This window comes from Trachypithecus francoisi, unplaced genomic scaffold (genome assembly GCF_009764315.1).
Source record: "Trachypithecus francoisi isolate TF-2019V2 unplaced genomic scaffold, Tfra_2.0 Lachesis_group1, whole genome shotgun sequence".
In the NCBI taxonomy this organism is placed as follows: domain Eukaryota; kingdom Metazoa; phylum Chordata; class Mammalia; order Primates; family Cercopithecidae; genus Trachypithecus; species Trachypithecus francoisi.
Window position 1 is genome coordinate 56,587,055 of NW_022681454.1, and position 13,935 is coordinate 56,600,989.

The 13,935-nt window shown below is 41.1% G+C and overlaps 1 protein-coding gene across 5 annotated transcripts in view; it reads right to left on the reverse strand.

The window, feature by feature from the left end:
* The window catches only part of SHROOM3 (shroom family member 3), a 203,375-nt gene that overhangs the window by 26,788 nt on the left and 162,652 nt on the right, over nucleotides 1-13,935 (reverse strand). For all 5 annotated transcript variants that reach the window (XM_033214359.1, XM_033214360.1, XM_033214358.1 and 2 more), the window contains 3 exons: nucleotides 8,287-8,360; nucleotides 2,963-3,844; nucleotides 1,223-1,711 (listed from right to left, as the gene is read on the reverse strand). In XM_033214359.1, coding sequence (XP_033070250.1) covers nucleotides 1,223-1,711; nucleotides 2,963-3,844; nucleotides 8,287-8,360 — 1,445 coding nt within the window. The remainder of the gene's footprint in view (nucleotides 1-1,222; nucleotides 1,712-2,962; nucleotides 3,845-8,286; nucleotides 8,361-13,935) is intronic.

The window sequence follows — 13,935 nt, forward strand, 5'->3', positions numbered from 1 at the left end:
CACCTCAATTAGTCTATTTCCCAAATCTGAAAATAAAAGCGGGGGAATGGACAAGGTGACAGTTAAGGCCTTGAATCAGAAGAGCTTCTGACAACATGACAGATAGCTTGTATCACATAGCTCTTTCCTTTCTCTCTCCTCCACAAAATGAAACGTGGTGTTCCTGTTAGTAATTTAGTTAGGATCAGTTGGAAATTTTAAAAATGCAATCCCAAATTTGGATAAAATGTTGTTTTTATTTAGTCTGGAAGCCACTAACTGCTGAGTCCCAGACTGTCAATCCACAAAGATTTCACTGAAAATTAAAGAGAAAACAAAAGCTACTCAATCTTTCTCATAGTAGTCTTTTAAGGAAATAACACATGCAAGAAAATACTGCAGTAATCCAAAAGAAATGAAAAGCATCAAAAACACGAACTGCACACTGGGACATGTGTTACATGGCTGGTTCAAGGAGCTTCAGAAGTAGAGGCTCACAGACTAGGCCAAACCAGAGAGTGCGCCCCTACTCAGACCTTTCCTGATTTTCAGGATTTGTGCCAACACCCACCTTAATGCCTCAGAGGTAAGGGTCAGTGTAATACGTGAACTTATTTCTCTAGGCTCTCCTCCTTACAAAGCCCTTCCCCTCTCAGTCTTGGCAAGACATTGGTCACGCTCACCACTTCTCCTTGCTCCTTTCCCAGCACCGAGCCCTGAGAGCCTCTCTGCCAGAGCAGCTCTGATACAGAACGGGCAAGTACACCTTTGCTGAGCTGGGGACGCTGTGTAATTGCTGGAGACAGGCACAGTCATGGGGCTGTGATCAAATCCAGGTGCCATCGTTCACATGTTCAATGACCTTGGTGAGCATGGTCTTAATTCCTCTGTACTTCAGTTTCCTCATTTGTAAATGGAGATAAAATTGGTAGCTACCTCAGCAATTTCTTGTGAAAATTAAATACTGTTGATATAAATAAATAAATACGATGCTTGACACAACGTGAACAATGGGTATTAATGGCAGTTATTATCATTATTACTATTACTTTCTTTGTTGTTGCATATCTGGCCCGCATCCTTCCTCCCAGAGCCATTCCTCCAAGACTGAGATAAAAATGGCACTCTTGGGTCAGGAGCTGTGGAAGTAGGAAAACATCAGGCAACTAGTCCTAGACTTATCATCATCCCCATGGAAGGAGTCTGATTGTAAGTCTCTCTGAAGACATCACCAGGGACTTACCTCTTGCCTTCACATTCTGAAGAGCTGACAGTTCTCTGTATGGCCTTCCTCTTTACGCTGTTTTCCTTCAGCAAGTTCACATCTCGGGGAAACAAACCTTCCATCAGGTCCATTGTTGTCTTCAGCCTGGAATCTGGATCCAAAATGTCTGCCAGAGATTTGTCTTGGTGGACAATTTCCTTGGCCAGAGCCTCTGTTCTAATGTCTTCTGAGCTCTTCTGAGGATCAGAATTGACTTTCTTTTCTAAACCCTGAGTTCCATTGACTGGATCATGGGTGAGGCTTTGAGTCCGGATGGGTGCTGGCTGCCCACCAAGAGACCCAGCAAGTTGGGGGTGAACACTCATGAAGGAGGGTGGTGTGGGCTCAGCCTCTGAACCCTTGATAGAAGTTTGGAGTCTGGAAGCCAGTGTCTGACTACCTACCACATGGGCTGCACCGGGCATGTGCCTTTCCCTTGCAATTGTCACTTTAGAAAGTTTGTTGGAGCTGCCAGGGATATTGAAAAAAGAGAGAGAAAGAGAGAGTGATAAGAGAAGGGTGATGATAAGAGGGTGGAGGAAGACTGAGGGAGAAGCTTTCCATATCAGGGTTGTAGCTTTCCATATCTTCCACATTTTCCACATCTTACTGACAGAGCTAATGTTAAAGAATATGGCTTCTGATTGTAAGTGGGTCTCCTGATACCGAACCCCCCCAATTAAAAACATTTACCTACCTAGTCACATTTCATGCTAGACACACAAACATACATAGATATATACATAGGAGTGGGGTGAGAGAGTCACATTTCTGAGGTCAACCCCATCTTTTGAAAACCACAGCACTCTAAAGGGCCTCCTGAGCCCAGCAGCTGGTCAGGAGGTTGTCATCTCCTGAGGAAGATGGAATAGGAATTCAGTTTGGGTGAATGTTGCTGTTAGATTCCAGAGATTTCTGAAAGGTCTAGGTTACATTAACGGGGTAGTGGTAATACGTCACTCTTGCGGTGTTTAAAGAAAGCCACTCCAAAGGTGCTGCCAGGCAATGTGTTTTTTGGTATTTTGAGAGATCACTTGTTCTAGGGACTATGTGTTGGGGAATGCTTCTTTCTCATTCTCCGAGTTTCCAAGAGGTTTTCCCTAAACATTACTGACCTTGAGCCCTACTCTTTATTCCTATGGACACGGAGTGATTTTGGAAAGAGAAGCTCAGCATTCACATCCCAGTCTCTTCTCTCTCAAGACTGAGGCTGCCTCAAGGCTGTGTATATTAATATCTATGTGTATTTGTGTGTCTAGCATGACCTTTGATGAAGTAGGTAAACCTGTTTAACTTGGGGGTTCAGTATCAAGGGACCCACTTACAATCTGAAGCCATATTCTTTAATGTTAGCTCTGTCAGTAATAAAAGGGATGTTTTTGTCTTCTTTATGCCCTCCTCTTTTGTCTTATTTCCTAACTGATTCAGAACTCAGCCAGGGAGGAGGGATTTACTTGGACCGCCTGAGCCTATCCTGTCCCCAGAAGTGAAATGTGCCCCTTGGGTTCCAGCTTTCGTTTCTGCCACCCTGACTCCTCGGTACCCAATGACACTGGTCCAACTACCTCCTGAGGCAAACAGATGAACACTGTCCTGAGCTGAGCTGTATAGAAACATCTCCATGCCAGGTCTCTTCTGTGACCAGCAGAAGGACCTGGGCCACCTGGGGTACGACACTCTGCTGTTAGTGAAGGAAACCTGCCCAGTCTGCTCACTCACCTGGGGCGCGGCCCCTCAGGGTCCTCACTGTCCAGCTGCACCTCACACACTGCGTGGGGAGGAGGTGGAGGGAAGTCATCCATGCTATACACCGGGGTTTCCTGACTCGGTGGAGGAGGTGGGGGTGGAGGAAGAGTTTCAAACGTGGGGCTGGACGTGGCCTTAGGGTACAGATCCTTCACAAACACTTCGTCTTCATAATCCTCGCGAGGTGGCGGGGAGTCCCGCAGGACGGATTCAGATATTCGGAGGGAGATCCTCCCTGGAGTGCTCGGGGTCCCAAGAGGCGTGTCTGGGTCAGAAGTGCTGCATGAACTTGGAAGACTCTGCTGTTTTTGATAGTGCTTCAGGTTTGCAAACTCAGGGGCTGAGGATTCCTCAGGAAGGCTGTCCTCTCTGCCTGCGTGGGCCCACTTCACTCGAGAAGGCAGTGGCCACTGAGACAATGAGACCCTCTTCCTCGTTCCCTCTTCTACCCCATGCTCTGGGCCATCACCCTCACAGCCTCTTGTACCGGGAGGCTGGGTCAGGGTGTGACCATTGCTTCTGTGGGTCATGGCAGGGGTGTAGGGCGGGAGAGGCTGTCGCCCTGTCTGACCATCCTGTGAGCAGTAGCCAGAGGGAACAGCTGAAGGCAGAGGGGTGCCAAGTGGGGTCAGGGGTGCAGCCCTGGTGTCTGTGAGCTGCCCTTGCGTTCCTCCCAGTGGTGGCCTGGGGCAGGGTGTCCTACTGGCTTGCCTCTGATGGTCCGGGGTTCCAGGACATTCACTAGGAACAGAGGAATCACCAATGGCTTTGCAACCTGAACCACCCCAACGAGGGGTGGGATGGTGGAAGAGCAGCGGCATCTCTTCTTGGCCTCTTTCTGAACAAGTGAGTGACCTGGAACAGCACACAGACAGGAGGGTTACAGCTCTGAAGAAAGGGGCAAGCATGCAGCCCATTGTTCCTTACATAGATGAGAAAAGCACTTAAGAGGAAGGAGGACCTCCTTTCCTCCCCCCAGAAACTGCACACTGTCCTCCCTGGCTGCTCACAGGAAGACCCAAGTTAAACTAGTACTCGACAGGCATAAATTCCTACAGGAAAATGTCACATGGAATGCCTGGGTTCACAAGGCATTTTCTTTTATTAACCCTCTCACCGCCCCCACATCCTGTACACACACATGCAACGTAAGGCAGCTTTTGAGGACAGGCTTCAGGATATAAAAACAAACAGTACATTTCTGCAGTCCCTTTTAGGACTACTTCAGGAAATAGCTCCCAGCTCTGGGGAAGAATAACACTGCCTTCTTCTCTCCCAGTGTAATCCCCATGGGGGAGGTCTGTTTTGAAAGCATTTGCATGGGCTGCTGAATTTGAAGGTTTTATTTACAACGTTTGGTTACTCTCCTAGTGTTTTCATTTCATCTGATGAAAAATAAAAAGGAGGGGGAGAGGCTCACCTAAGGAGCTAATAAACAGTTACCTCTGGAGAAAGAGGCTGGCAATCATAAGCAAATATGGGACATGGTGATTTAAACAATGTACTCTAGACTCTGTACTCTAGACTCCGAGGAAAAACCCAACAATTCGCAAAACTTTTGTTATTGTGTTCTAAAGGAGAAAAAAACCACAAAACAAAACAAAGAAAAAAGAGTCTGTGGCACTGCCTGCTATGCAAGAGTTAATGTGAGGATAAAAAGCTCTCCAGCAAACCCACCGTGATTTGTACATTCCCTGTCTGCAGTTCCCTGACTGGCTATGTGAGTGAATCTGGACCGCAGATGGCACATTTCATCTCACAGATCGGACTCCTCTGAGGGAGCAGTGACTCAGTCCCACATCACAGCAATAATATAGGGCTTGCCACAAGATCATCCAAGTGCCAGGCAAGCAGAATGCGTGGTGGAAGAAGATGGCAAAGAACCAAATTAGCTCTTCTCATGCCTTTATTTTTCCTTTATTACACATAGATGCAGATGATGAAATAAAGGGCCCACCTCTCTCTCTGATGCAACCCCTCCCTTCCGATGACCGGTCCCTTTCATTCAAACATGGTTTCTTTACCAGGAACCTCTCCATAGCGAAGAGTAGCCACTCTGCACTTCCTGGTGGCTTCCCCCATGGGCATATTAGAAACCCCGAGGAAGGAGATTCGCTGGGGATGCTCTTCCCTTCCCTCATCCATCCTGGCATCCCTAATACCTGGCACCAAGTACCCCCTCAGCAAGTGTCTGTTGAACAGTGACGTCTCCTTTGCCCAGCTGCTCTCCAGACTGTAGCATACAAACTGTTTTTAAACTCAGCATCCTTTAAGAGGACGTGGAGTCAGCTGAAATCTGATGTTTTAACGACTAATTCAGATGCCTTTATTTTATTTATTATATCTGAGGCTTTTCTAAAGGGGGAGACATCACTAAAACATACAATAATATAACACTTATCCTTTAAAGATCCAGCCCAATAGACTTTCATATGATGTTTTTAGTTTGTGTGACCTTACTTTACACAAACTATACTAAAGTGGCATTTTCTTTTTGAAGATAATATCAGTGGTAAATGCTTAGCTTGGTTGAGAATGCTTCTCCATGGTGATTATTTTGCGTTTTTAGGAATGAAGTTTGGGATAAAAAAAAGACTTTGTTCAAGTCCCTGAGAGGCTCACCCAGAGTCTTGCTGATATGTATCCAGGAATCCTACTATTCAAGAATGGATTTTGAGAGCAATTAGTCTCACCTTTGTTTTGTTTTGCTTTTTTTAACAAAAGCACTTTTAAAAAATTGTGGCTAAAAAAGCAACATAAAATTTCATCTTAACCATTTTTAAGTTCAGTAGTGTTAATATGTTCACACTGTTGTGAAACAGATCTCCAGAACTTTCACAACTTGCAACCTAAAACTATGTACCCACTAAATAATAACTCCCCATTTTCCCATCCTACTAACCCATGGAAATCACCATTTTACTTTGTGTTTTTATGAATTTGACTACTTTAAGCACTTCATACAAGTGAAATTATACAGTATGTCTTTTTGTGACTGGCCTGTTTCACCTCACATAATGTCATACTGTAGCATGTGGCAGAATTTCCTTTTTAAGGCTGAGTAACATTCCATTGTATGGCTACACCACATTTTGTTTTATCCAATCATCTGTCATAAGTAGACATTTGGGTTGTTTCCACCTCTTGGTGAATAGTAAATACTGCTGCTCTGAACATGGGTGTGCAATATATCTCTTGGAGACCCTGCTTTCAATTCTTTTGGACATATACTCAGAAGTGGCATTGCCAGATCATATGGTAGTTCTATTTTTAATGTTCTGAGACCTCCATGCTATTTTTCATATGGCTGCACCATTTTATATTCCCACTAACAGTGTGCAAGGTTTCCAATTTCCCCATATCCTCACCAACACTTGTTTTTCGTTTTTTAAATTGCAGCCATCCTAATGTGTGTGAGGTAACATCTCATTGTGGTTTTGAGTTCTCTGATGATTAGTGGTGTTGAGCATCTTTTCACTTGCTTGTTGGCCATGTGTCTGCCATCTTTAGAGAAATGTCTATTTAAGTCATTTGCCCATTTTTATACAGACAAGTAAATTTTTATGTTTGAAATTAACAAGTGAATGTCTGAATTTAGTTCGATTGGTATCCTCTAGTGTTTTTCTTTAAAATGGAAGCTAAAAAGAATGGAGAATAGTTTGAAAGCAGGAAAGAAGTATATAATAATGATAACTATTGTCTCTTTGTGACCCATGAAGGCATCAAACTCTTATAAAACTTGAACAGTGCAAAATCTCTATTTTTCTATAAATTAGGACATTTTATGTTTTTACAAAAGCACTAATGTAAAGTCTGAATTTTCATGTATTTAGAGAGAATTATGTCAGCATGGAGGAAAACTGATCCTAATAAGCATCCATGGAGAACAAAGGGCACATTCTTCCAAATTCCACCTTCCAAATTATTCTGACATTTCAATATTGTCCACAGTTGATGTGATTTCTGTCTCCCTACTATTATTAACAGAGTGACTATGGTAAAAGACCATGTAAGCCTTTAGAAAAAAAAAAAGAGTGTTATACTTTTTTGTGTCTTCTTGGTTGTGGTGGTCAGAAAAACACGCTGCAAGCAGAATTTTTAGTATTCAAAATTCATAGTACAGGATCTGTGATCAAGTCCCTCCCATGTTTTCCTGTGGGCTGCACTTTCCATGCCTATGCTTTTCCCCAGGACAGCTGAGAATTACATGTCCTGAAATTATCAATATCTTTTTCAGCAAGCACTAGGCAGTGATTTCAGACCAATTTTCTTTAGCAGTGCTCTAGTTTATTGTTAGTTTTCCCTTGTCTCTAGCTTTTAATTAATGCACCCAAACTAACCAAAGTCCTCAGTCTCACCTTGAATACTTTCTTCCTTGTCAACACAGCTATAGGAGCAAGAGCATATAAATGTAGAAGGCTGATCTTGGCTGGAAAGCAGGTAATTAATATCTACTTCCTGACCATGTTGGCTGCTTCTACTTGACAGTATTAGGTTGTGTTATTAAGAAGGTGAATGTAGAAACAATGATTGAATGAAATATCAGAAAAATTAAGGAAATGGCTTAAAAACATGGAAAGGAGTAGGTAGGGTGTAGGTATATTATCATTAGTAATAATAGATTAAAGTAGATAACTCTGTAATGCTGCATTAAAACTACATACAGAGTACATGGTTCAGAGAAAAACCCTTTCTGGAAATTTATTAAGTCCCATGTGAACAGTTCAAAATTTTAAATTCTAAAAAAGTGCTCATTATATTTTTCTACCTAGAATATGATTTTGATGGCATTTTAAAAAAATGACTTTCCTCTGTTTTCTATCCCCACATGTATAAAATTATGATTTTGAGCTTTATTTTTCACCTCCAATGCTTACAGTTTGCCTTCCTCTGTGAAGCTGTTCATGAAATGCCCATTCTTCCCTAGCACTGTGGTCACCAGACGTGATGCTCTGCACACAGAGCTGGATGAGATCAGTCACACAGGAGGCCCTGTTTGTGAGAGCCAAGGGGCATGCGCGAGAAAAGCACCTCCATTAATTATTCTGTTGTCAAACTGGTTAGCCAAGTCTACCTTGTCCTCAATAGCACATGTTCAAAACCTATTTTGAACAAGTGTCATTCTCAAAGAAAATCATTTCTAAATGGAAAATAAAAAGTTATCCGTGGCCTAGACAAATCAAAAAAGCATGTGACACTATACAACATCATATTTCAATTTCTTGTAGAAAGGAATAAGAGTAGTTTAACACCACCAGCATTCATACGTGGAGAGCATCATAAGTACACGTACATACCTAGATCCAGGACCAGCCAAATAACATGGATCCTTCACAAGACCAAAGCCATTGTCTTGCCCCAAAAGCACATCCTTGAAACACAAGAAAGACACAGCATTACTGCCAATAAACAGGTGTTTAAATTTACCAAGGGGGTGGGGTAAAAAGAAGAAACACCTATTTACTGGCAACCTACTATTGTCAGGCCACGTGGTGGCACTCTTACATAATCCCATGGCATCGATGCAGGAGATAAGCCGAAGATTTTTTTTAAAAAAGTGGCAGAGTCAGAATTTGAACTTCAGTCTGTCTCACCGGGTGCCTGCTCTAACAAAGATGTTTTCTAAGTAAGAGAAGTCTCCTAATGATTATCTCCGAAGTTCAAAACAACTGTTAAACTTGAAATAGGATAACGAAGACAATGAATTCAATGGGTCAAACTTTTCAAATGGCAATAGGGAAATATGAGAGATGATGTGAAAGGATAGACTATTACATTTTGCAAAAATCTCAAATGTTCTTAGTTACAATTAGTGAAGATATGAATTTGGATTGTAATTGGGTTGCAATAAGTTCTGGGAAAAAGTTCACTCACATGTGAGATCAATAACTCTAGGGACTTTTCAGGGGTAGTTTTTTATCAATGAGGGTATATCCTGGAGTCCTGAAAGGGTTGTCAGTTTTTGACAGTATACAATTTGGTCCCTGTGTTCAGGTCCATGATGAAGATGATGATGTTGCCATTGATGATAATACATTCAACTCCCAATTATTTATGACAGGAGACAAGCAAAAACCAGAAAAAAAAAATCCATATATAATCTCTAACTTAATTTCAGTAATTTATTTTGCCATTTAACCCTGCCCAAAGGGTTAACTGCTCTTCACCCCATTCCTCATTGTTTTTGTTTAGTGGCTGAGAAACTAACAAGCAATGGCAAGGGTCAAAGGTGATAGCAGGCAGAAGAAACAAACCCCTGAACATTATTCATAATTGCAGCTACCGGTACTGGGTATTTACTGTGTACCAGACACTCTGCTAAGTACCTTGCACCAACAAATTATATGCCTGGAATATTAGGCACTTGACTTTTCTTTTTTTGTAACTTAATCTTCTTAACAATTGGAAGCGGGGTATGTAATTGCAGCTCAGCGAGGTGACATATCTTGCTCACAGTTAAGTAAGTGGAGAAACTATGATTCAAGCCATGATCTCTTCAAAGCCCAAGGTCTTGCCATGGAATCTTTACAGGTTGAATGGCAGCTGGGTTGGATGCAATCAGACTTGAATGGCTTGAGAAAAATGAATTCCATATGTTCTGATTCACTCAAGTATCATTGTAGGGAATGAGAATTCCTGCTCTCCATGAAATTTATGGTCCTTTAAAAGTCTTTTCCCACCACTTTTCCCTATGTTGACATGAATGTGCCACTTTGCCAATAATTAATTGGAAAAGCCTAGGTCCCATGTGAGCTCCTAACCCAGTAAAGTATAAATATATATTCATATCCTTTTATATCCTTTGCATTTCAGTTTGACAATGAATCTAACTTCCGTATTCACATGATTTGGCCCCTACAATATCAAGCTTAAACTATTTATATGGATGTGGGTAAAATAAAGGAATCAGACCCAGTAATAAATGATTGAGAGAATTCTCTGAATCTTCTGTCAATCAGAATACCACTTGGACAAAGGAAAATATCTTCCCAATCTGATACAAGTCCAAGGAAGATAAATTCCTGTTGCATTTCTTGCTTTAATTTAAGCATATATTCACTGTCAAGTCTTAATTTTCTATAAACTGGTAAGAAGTACAAAGTACTTATTATGGCAATTACAGCAAAAAAACAGTGGCTATGGGAAAAATACTAGGCATAGAATTATACCAACTTGTCTAATTTATTTTTGTTACTTATCTCAAAATTGACTTAAAAATACACCAGTTCTTAGCATACTTAATAATGTAAATCAGCTGGGCACGGTGGCTCACGCCTGTGATCCCAGCACTTTGGGAGGCCGAGATGGGCGGATCACGAGGTCTGGAGATCGAGACCATCCTGGCTAACATGGTGAAACCCCGTCTCTACTAAAAGTACAAAAAAAATTAACCAGGCATGGTGGCGGGCGCCTGTAGTCCCAGGTACTCAGGAGGCTGAGGAAGGAGAATGACGTGAACCCAGGAGGCGGAGCTTGCAGTGAGCTGAGATCGCACCACTGCACTCCAGCCTGGGTGACTAAGCGAGACTCCATCTCAAAAATAAAAAATAAAAAATAAAAAATAATAATAATGTAAATCTAAAGTTTACTGAATCTCAGTCCTCTTGTTTTGGGTTCCAAGTTAGTTATCTCAGTATCTCTGTCACTGATGAAATGTGAAGACAACAATATTCACCTACTTTAGAATATTTCAAGTAACTACTAAAATTAACTAGAAATCCTTATGAAAAATCTGATGTGAAAAATACAGTCATGTGTCACTTAACAACAGGGATATGTTCTGAGACATGCATCATTAGGCAATTTTGTCCTTGTGCAAACATCATAGAGTGTGCTTACAGAAACCAGATGACATAGACTGCTACATCCCTAGGCTATATGGTATAGGCCTATTGCTCCTAGGCTACAAACCTGTACAGCATATTACTGTACTGAATACTGTAGGCAGTTGCAACACAATAGGTATTTTTGTTTCTAAACATGGAGAAGGTATGGTAAAAGTATGGTATTATAATCTTATGGGACCACTGTCGCATATCTGGTCCATCCTTGACCATTCTATGATGCATGACTGAAAAGAAGAGAAAACCAAACACCGCATGTTCTCACTCATAGATGGGAACTGAACAATGAGATCACTTGGACTCGGGAAGGGGAACATCACACACTGGGGCCTATCGGGGGAGGGGGGAGGAGGGAGGGATTGCATTGGGGAGTTATACATGATATAAACGTTATGCACATGTACCCTAGAACTTAAAGTATAATAAAAAATAAATAAATAAATAAAATTAAAAAATAAAATAAAATAAAAATAAAAATTAAAAAAAAATGAAATAAATTCATTGGCTGATATTTTCAGATACAGAACGTTTAACTCTTGCCTCTCTTTCCCCATTCCCAGCCTCTTTTTATTCAAGGAGACGGCATGGTATATTGACTTAAAGACTGCAGTCAGACAGTATGGGGTCAAAACCTCACCCTACTACCTTGGGCAAATTTTGTATCCTCTTTGTGACTTGATTCATTCTTCTGTAACTTAGAGATAATAACAGTATTTACCTCATTGCACAGATGTGAGAACTAATTTTATTTTATTTTATTTTTTGAGACAGAGTCTCACTCTTTTGCCCAGGCTAGAGGGCAGTGGCACGATGTCAGCTCACTGCAACCTCTGCCTCCTGAGTTCAAGCAATTCTCATGCCTCAGTCTCCCAAGTAGCTGGGACTACAGATGCACACCACCATGCCTAGTTAATTTTTGTATTTTTAGTAGAGACAGGGTTTTGCCATGTTGGCCAGGCTGATCTCAAACTCCTGGCCTCAAGCAATCTACCCACTTCGGCGTCCCAAGGTGCTGGGATTACAGGTGTGCACCATCGCACCCAGCCAAGACTAACTTTATACTTATAAAACACAATACAATGACTGGCACACAGCAAAAATTTGATTATTGTTAGCTATTTGTATCTTCACATTTTGTGGAAAGTCGATTCTGTTTTGTATAAGCTTAAACGTGTGCGTGTAGAAAGGTACTAAAAAAGATTTTCACGTTGCATTCCACAGAATCAAGTCTATATTCAATATTGTGGTTCCATGCATTGAGCAATTTCCTCAGCAATTCAATAAGGTTTGTCACAGCATCTCATAGTGATTATGTTACACATCAGACAAAATACTGTGAGAACCAGAGAAGTCTCTAACTTAGCATCTGGGGGAAAAATTCCCACCAGTAATCTTATTTCTCCAAGAGTTTCTCTTTATAGGCTCTACTATATTTTAAATCTATGCAATGAACAGATATACATTTCTGTCTCTAAGGCAGAAATGTTGGATATCTTTCTGTAGCTTTGCAGGTCCTACCCACTTTTAACAGGTTAAGCTTTCCAAGGTTTCACAGAAAGAAACTGGCAACAGGCAAGAGTCTGATGTGCACTTAAGCTCTACCACTAATATCTATTTATTCTGCAATGAAGAAGAATTACGGAGAGGAAAATGGAAGGTTGCATGTTTCAGAGAGGATTTCAAGCTGGCTGAAGAAAGGCCAGACCTGCCAAATATATGAGAAGGTCTCAGGCTACAAGTAGTTCAAAATGGTAGCCTCCTGCAGTCATTATTTCAGGCCAGAGATGGATCAATTGTCATATACAGAGGAACTGATTTCCATGATGACTTTGTTTTTGGAGGCAGAAAGGCCTCACTAATGAGAATTTTGAAAAATAGCTAAATCCTTGTCAAAAACTTGTAAAATCCTACCCTGTCAGCATCTGACTTGTAAGAGGAAGCAGCATTTGCTGGAGATAGTATCAACTAAGCCAGCAGCAGAAACACACTCCACATTTTGGTTTTAACTCAGGCAGACAGCCTCTACAAGGTCACTTAACTTGTCAGAATTCTCTAAAGCAAGGATGAGAAAAATGATTAACAAACCTTCCCAAAAGCTTACTGGTAATGTTCTTGAAATGTATTCAGTAGGAAATAGATATATATAATAACTACAATAGTTATGTGGTGAGAGTAACTTTGTTTTATTTTTAACTCATTATAACTACAAATAAGGCAGATGACGAAGAGGATGCAAGGAGCAGACCACCTTGCCATGAGATGCTTCTCCAGTCAGCTAGGGTCTGGCTGCTGTGCACGAGACCAGGAGGAAGTTCAAGAATGCAGTCCTGGCACAGTGACAATATAAGAGACGATGCATTGTTCAGAAATTTCAGAATTTGTTGGAGCAAAGTAGTACAAAAGAAGTATTTCATTTGGAAATATTTCCCCCTCTGCCTGCATATTCCCCAAATTAAATAACATCTAAAGATGGCATTCCCTTTATGAAAAGGGTACCCAAGTACTGTTCTGTATTCACTTGTTTTTCTAAAAAGTTTTCCAAATAATACAAAGTATTTAATCGGGATTTGGAGGAATCTCTTCACTTCCCTTAACACCCATGTTTTAGCTTTATTTCTTAATCAACCAGGCTTAAGAAATATTTGGGGGAAAAGATAAAATAACATTCACAGCCATCCAACCAACCTCTAAGACAAAATAACAATATCTAATGGGGAATAAACAATAATGATTTGGTTTTCACCTAAGCATTTCTATTTTCTTTAAAACATGGGGAGAGAAAGGAGGGTGTTTAGACTGCTATGCAGTTAAGTTGCTGAAATCTATCAAGCTAGATGAAATTGCGTGTTACATATATGGATTTTAAATGTGTGTTAGTGGTAGGATAGGGAGTCGGAATTAGCTCTGTTCATTCTGAAGGAGTAAAAAGCTACTGAAGGCTTATGGGAAGTTGCCTCTACATTTGTTGGGGGTTTATACTGGGAGAATATATTTCTGTACAATTCTAAACAGAAAACATCTGGGAAGGGACAGTATTTTCTCTCAGAAGGGTGTTTGTATGTGTGTGCTAGAGTGCAGCAAACTTCTCAGCCAGTAACTGCT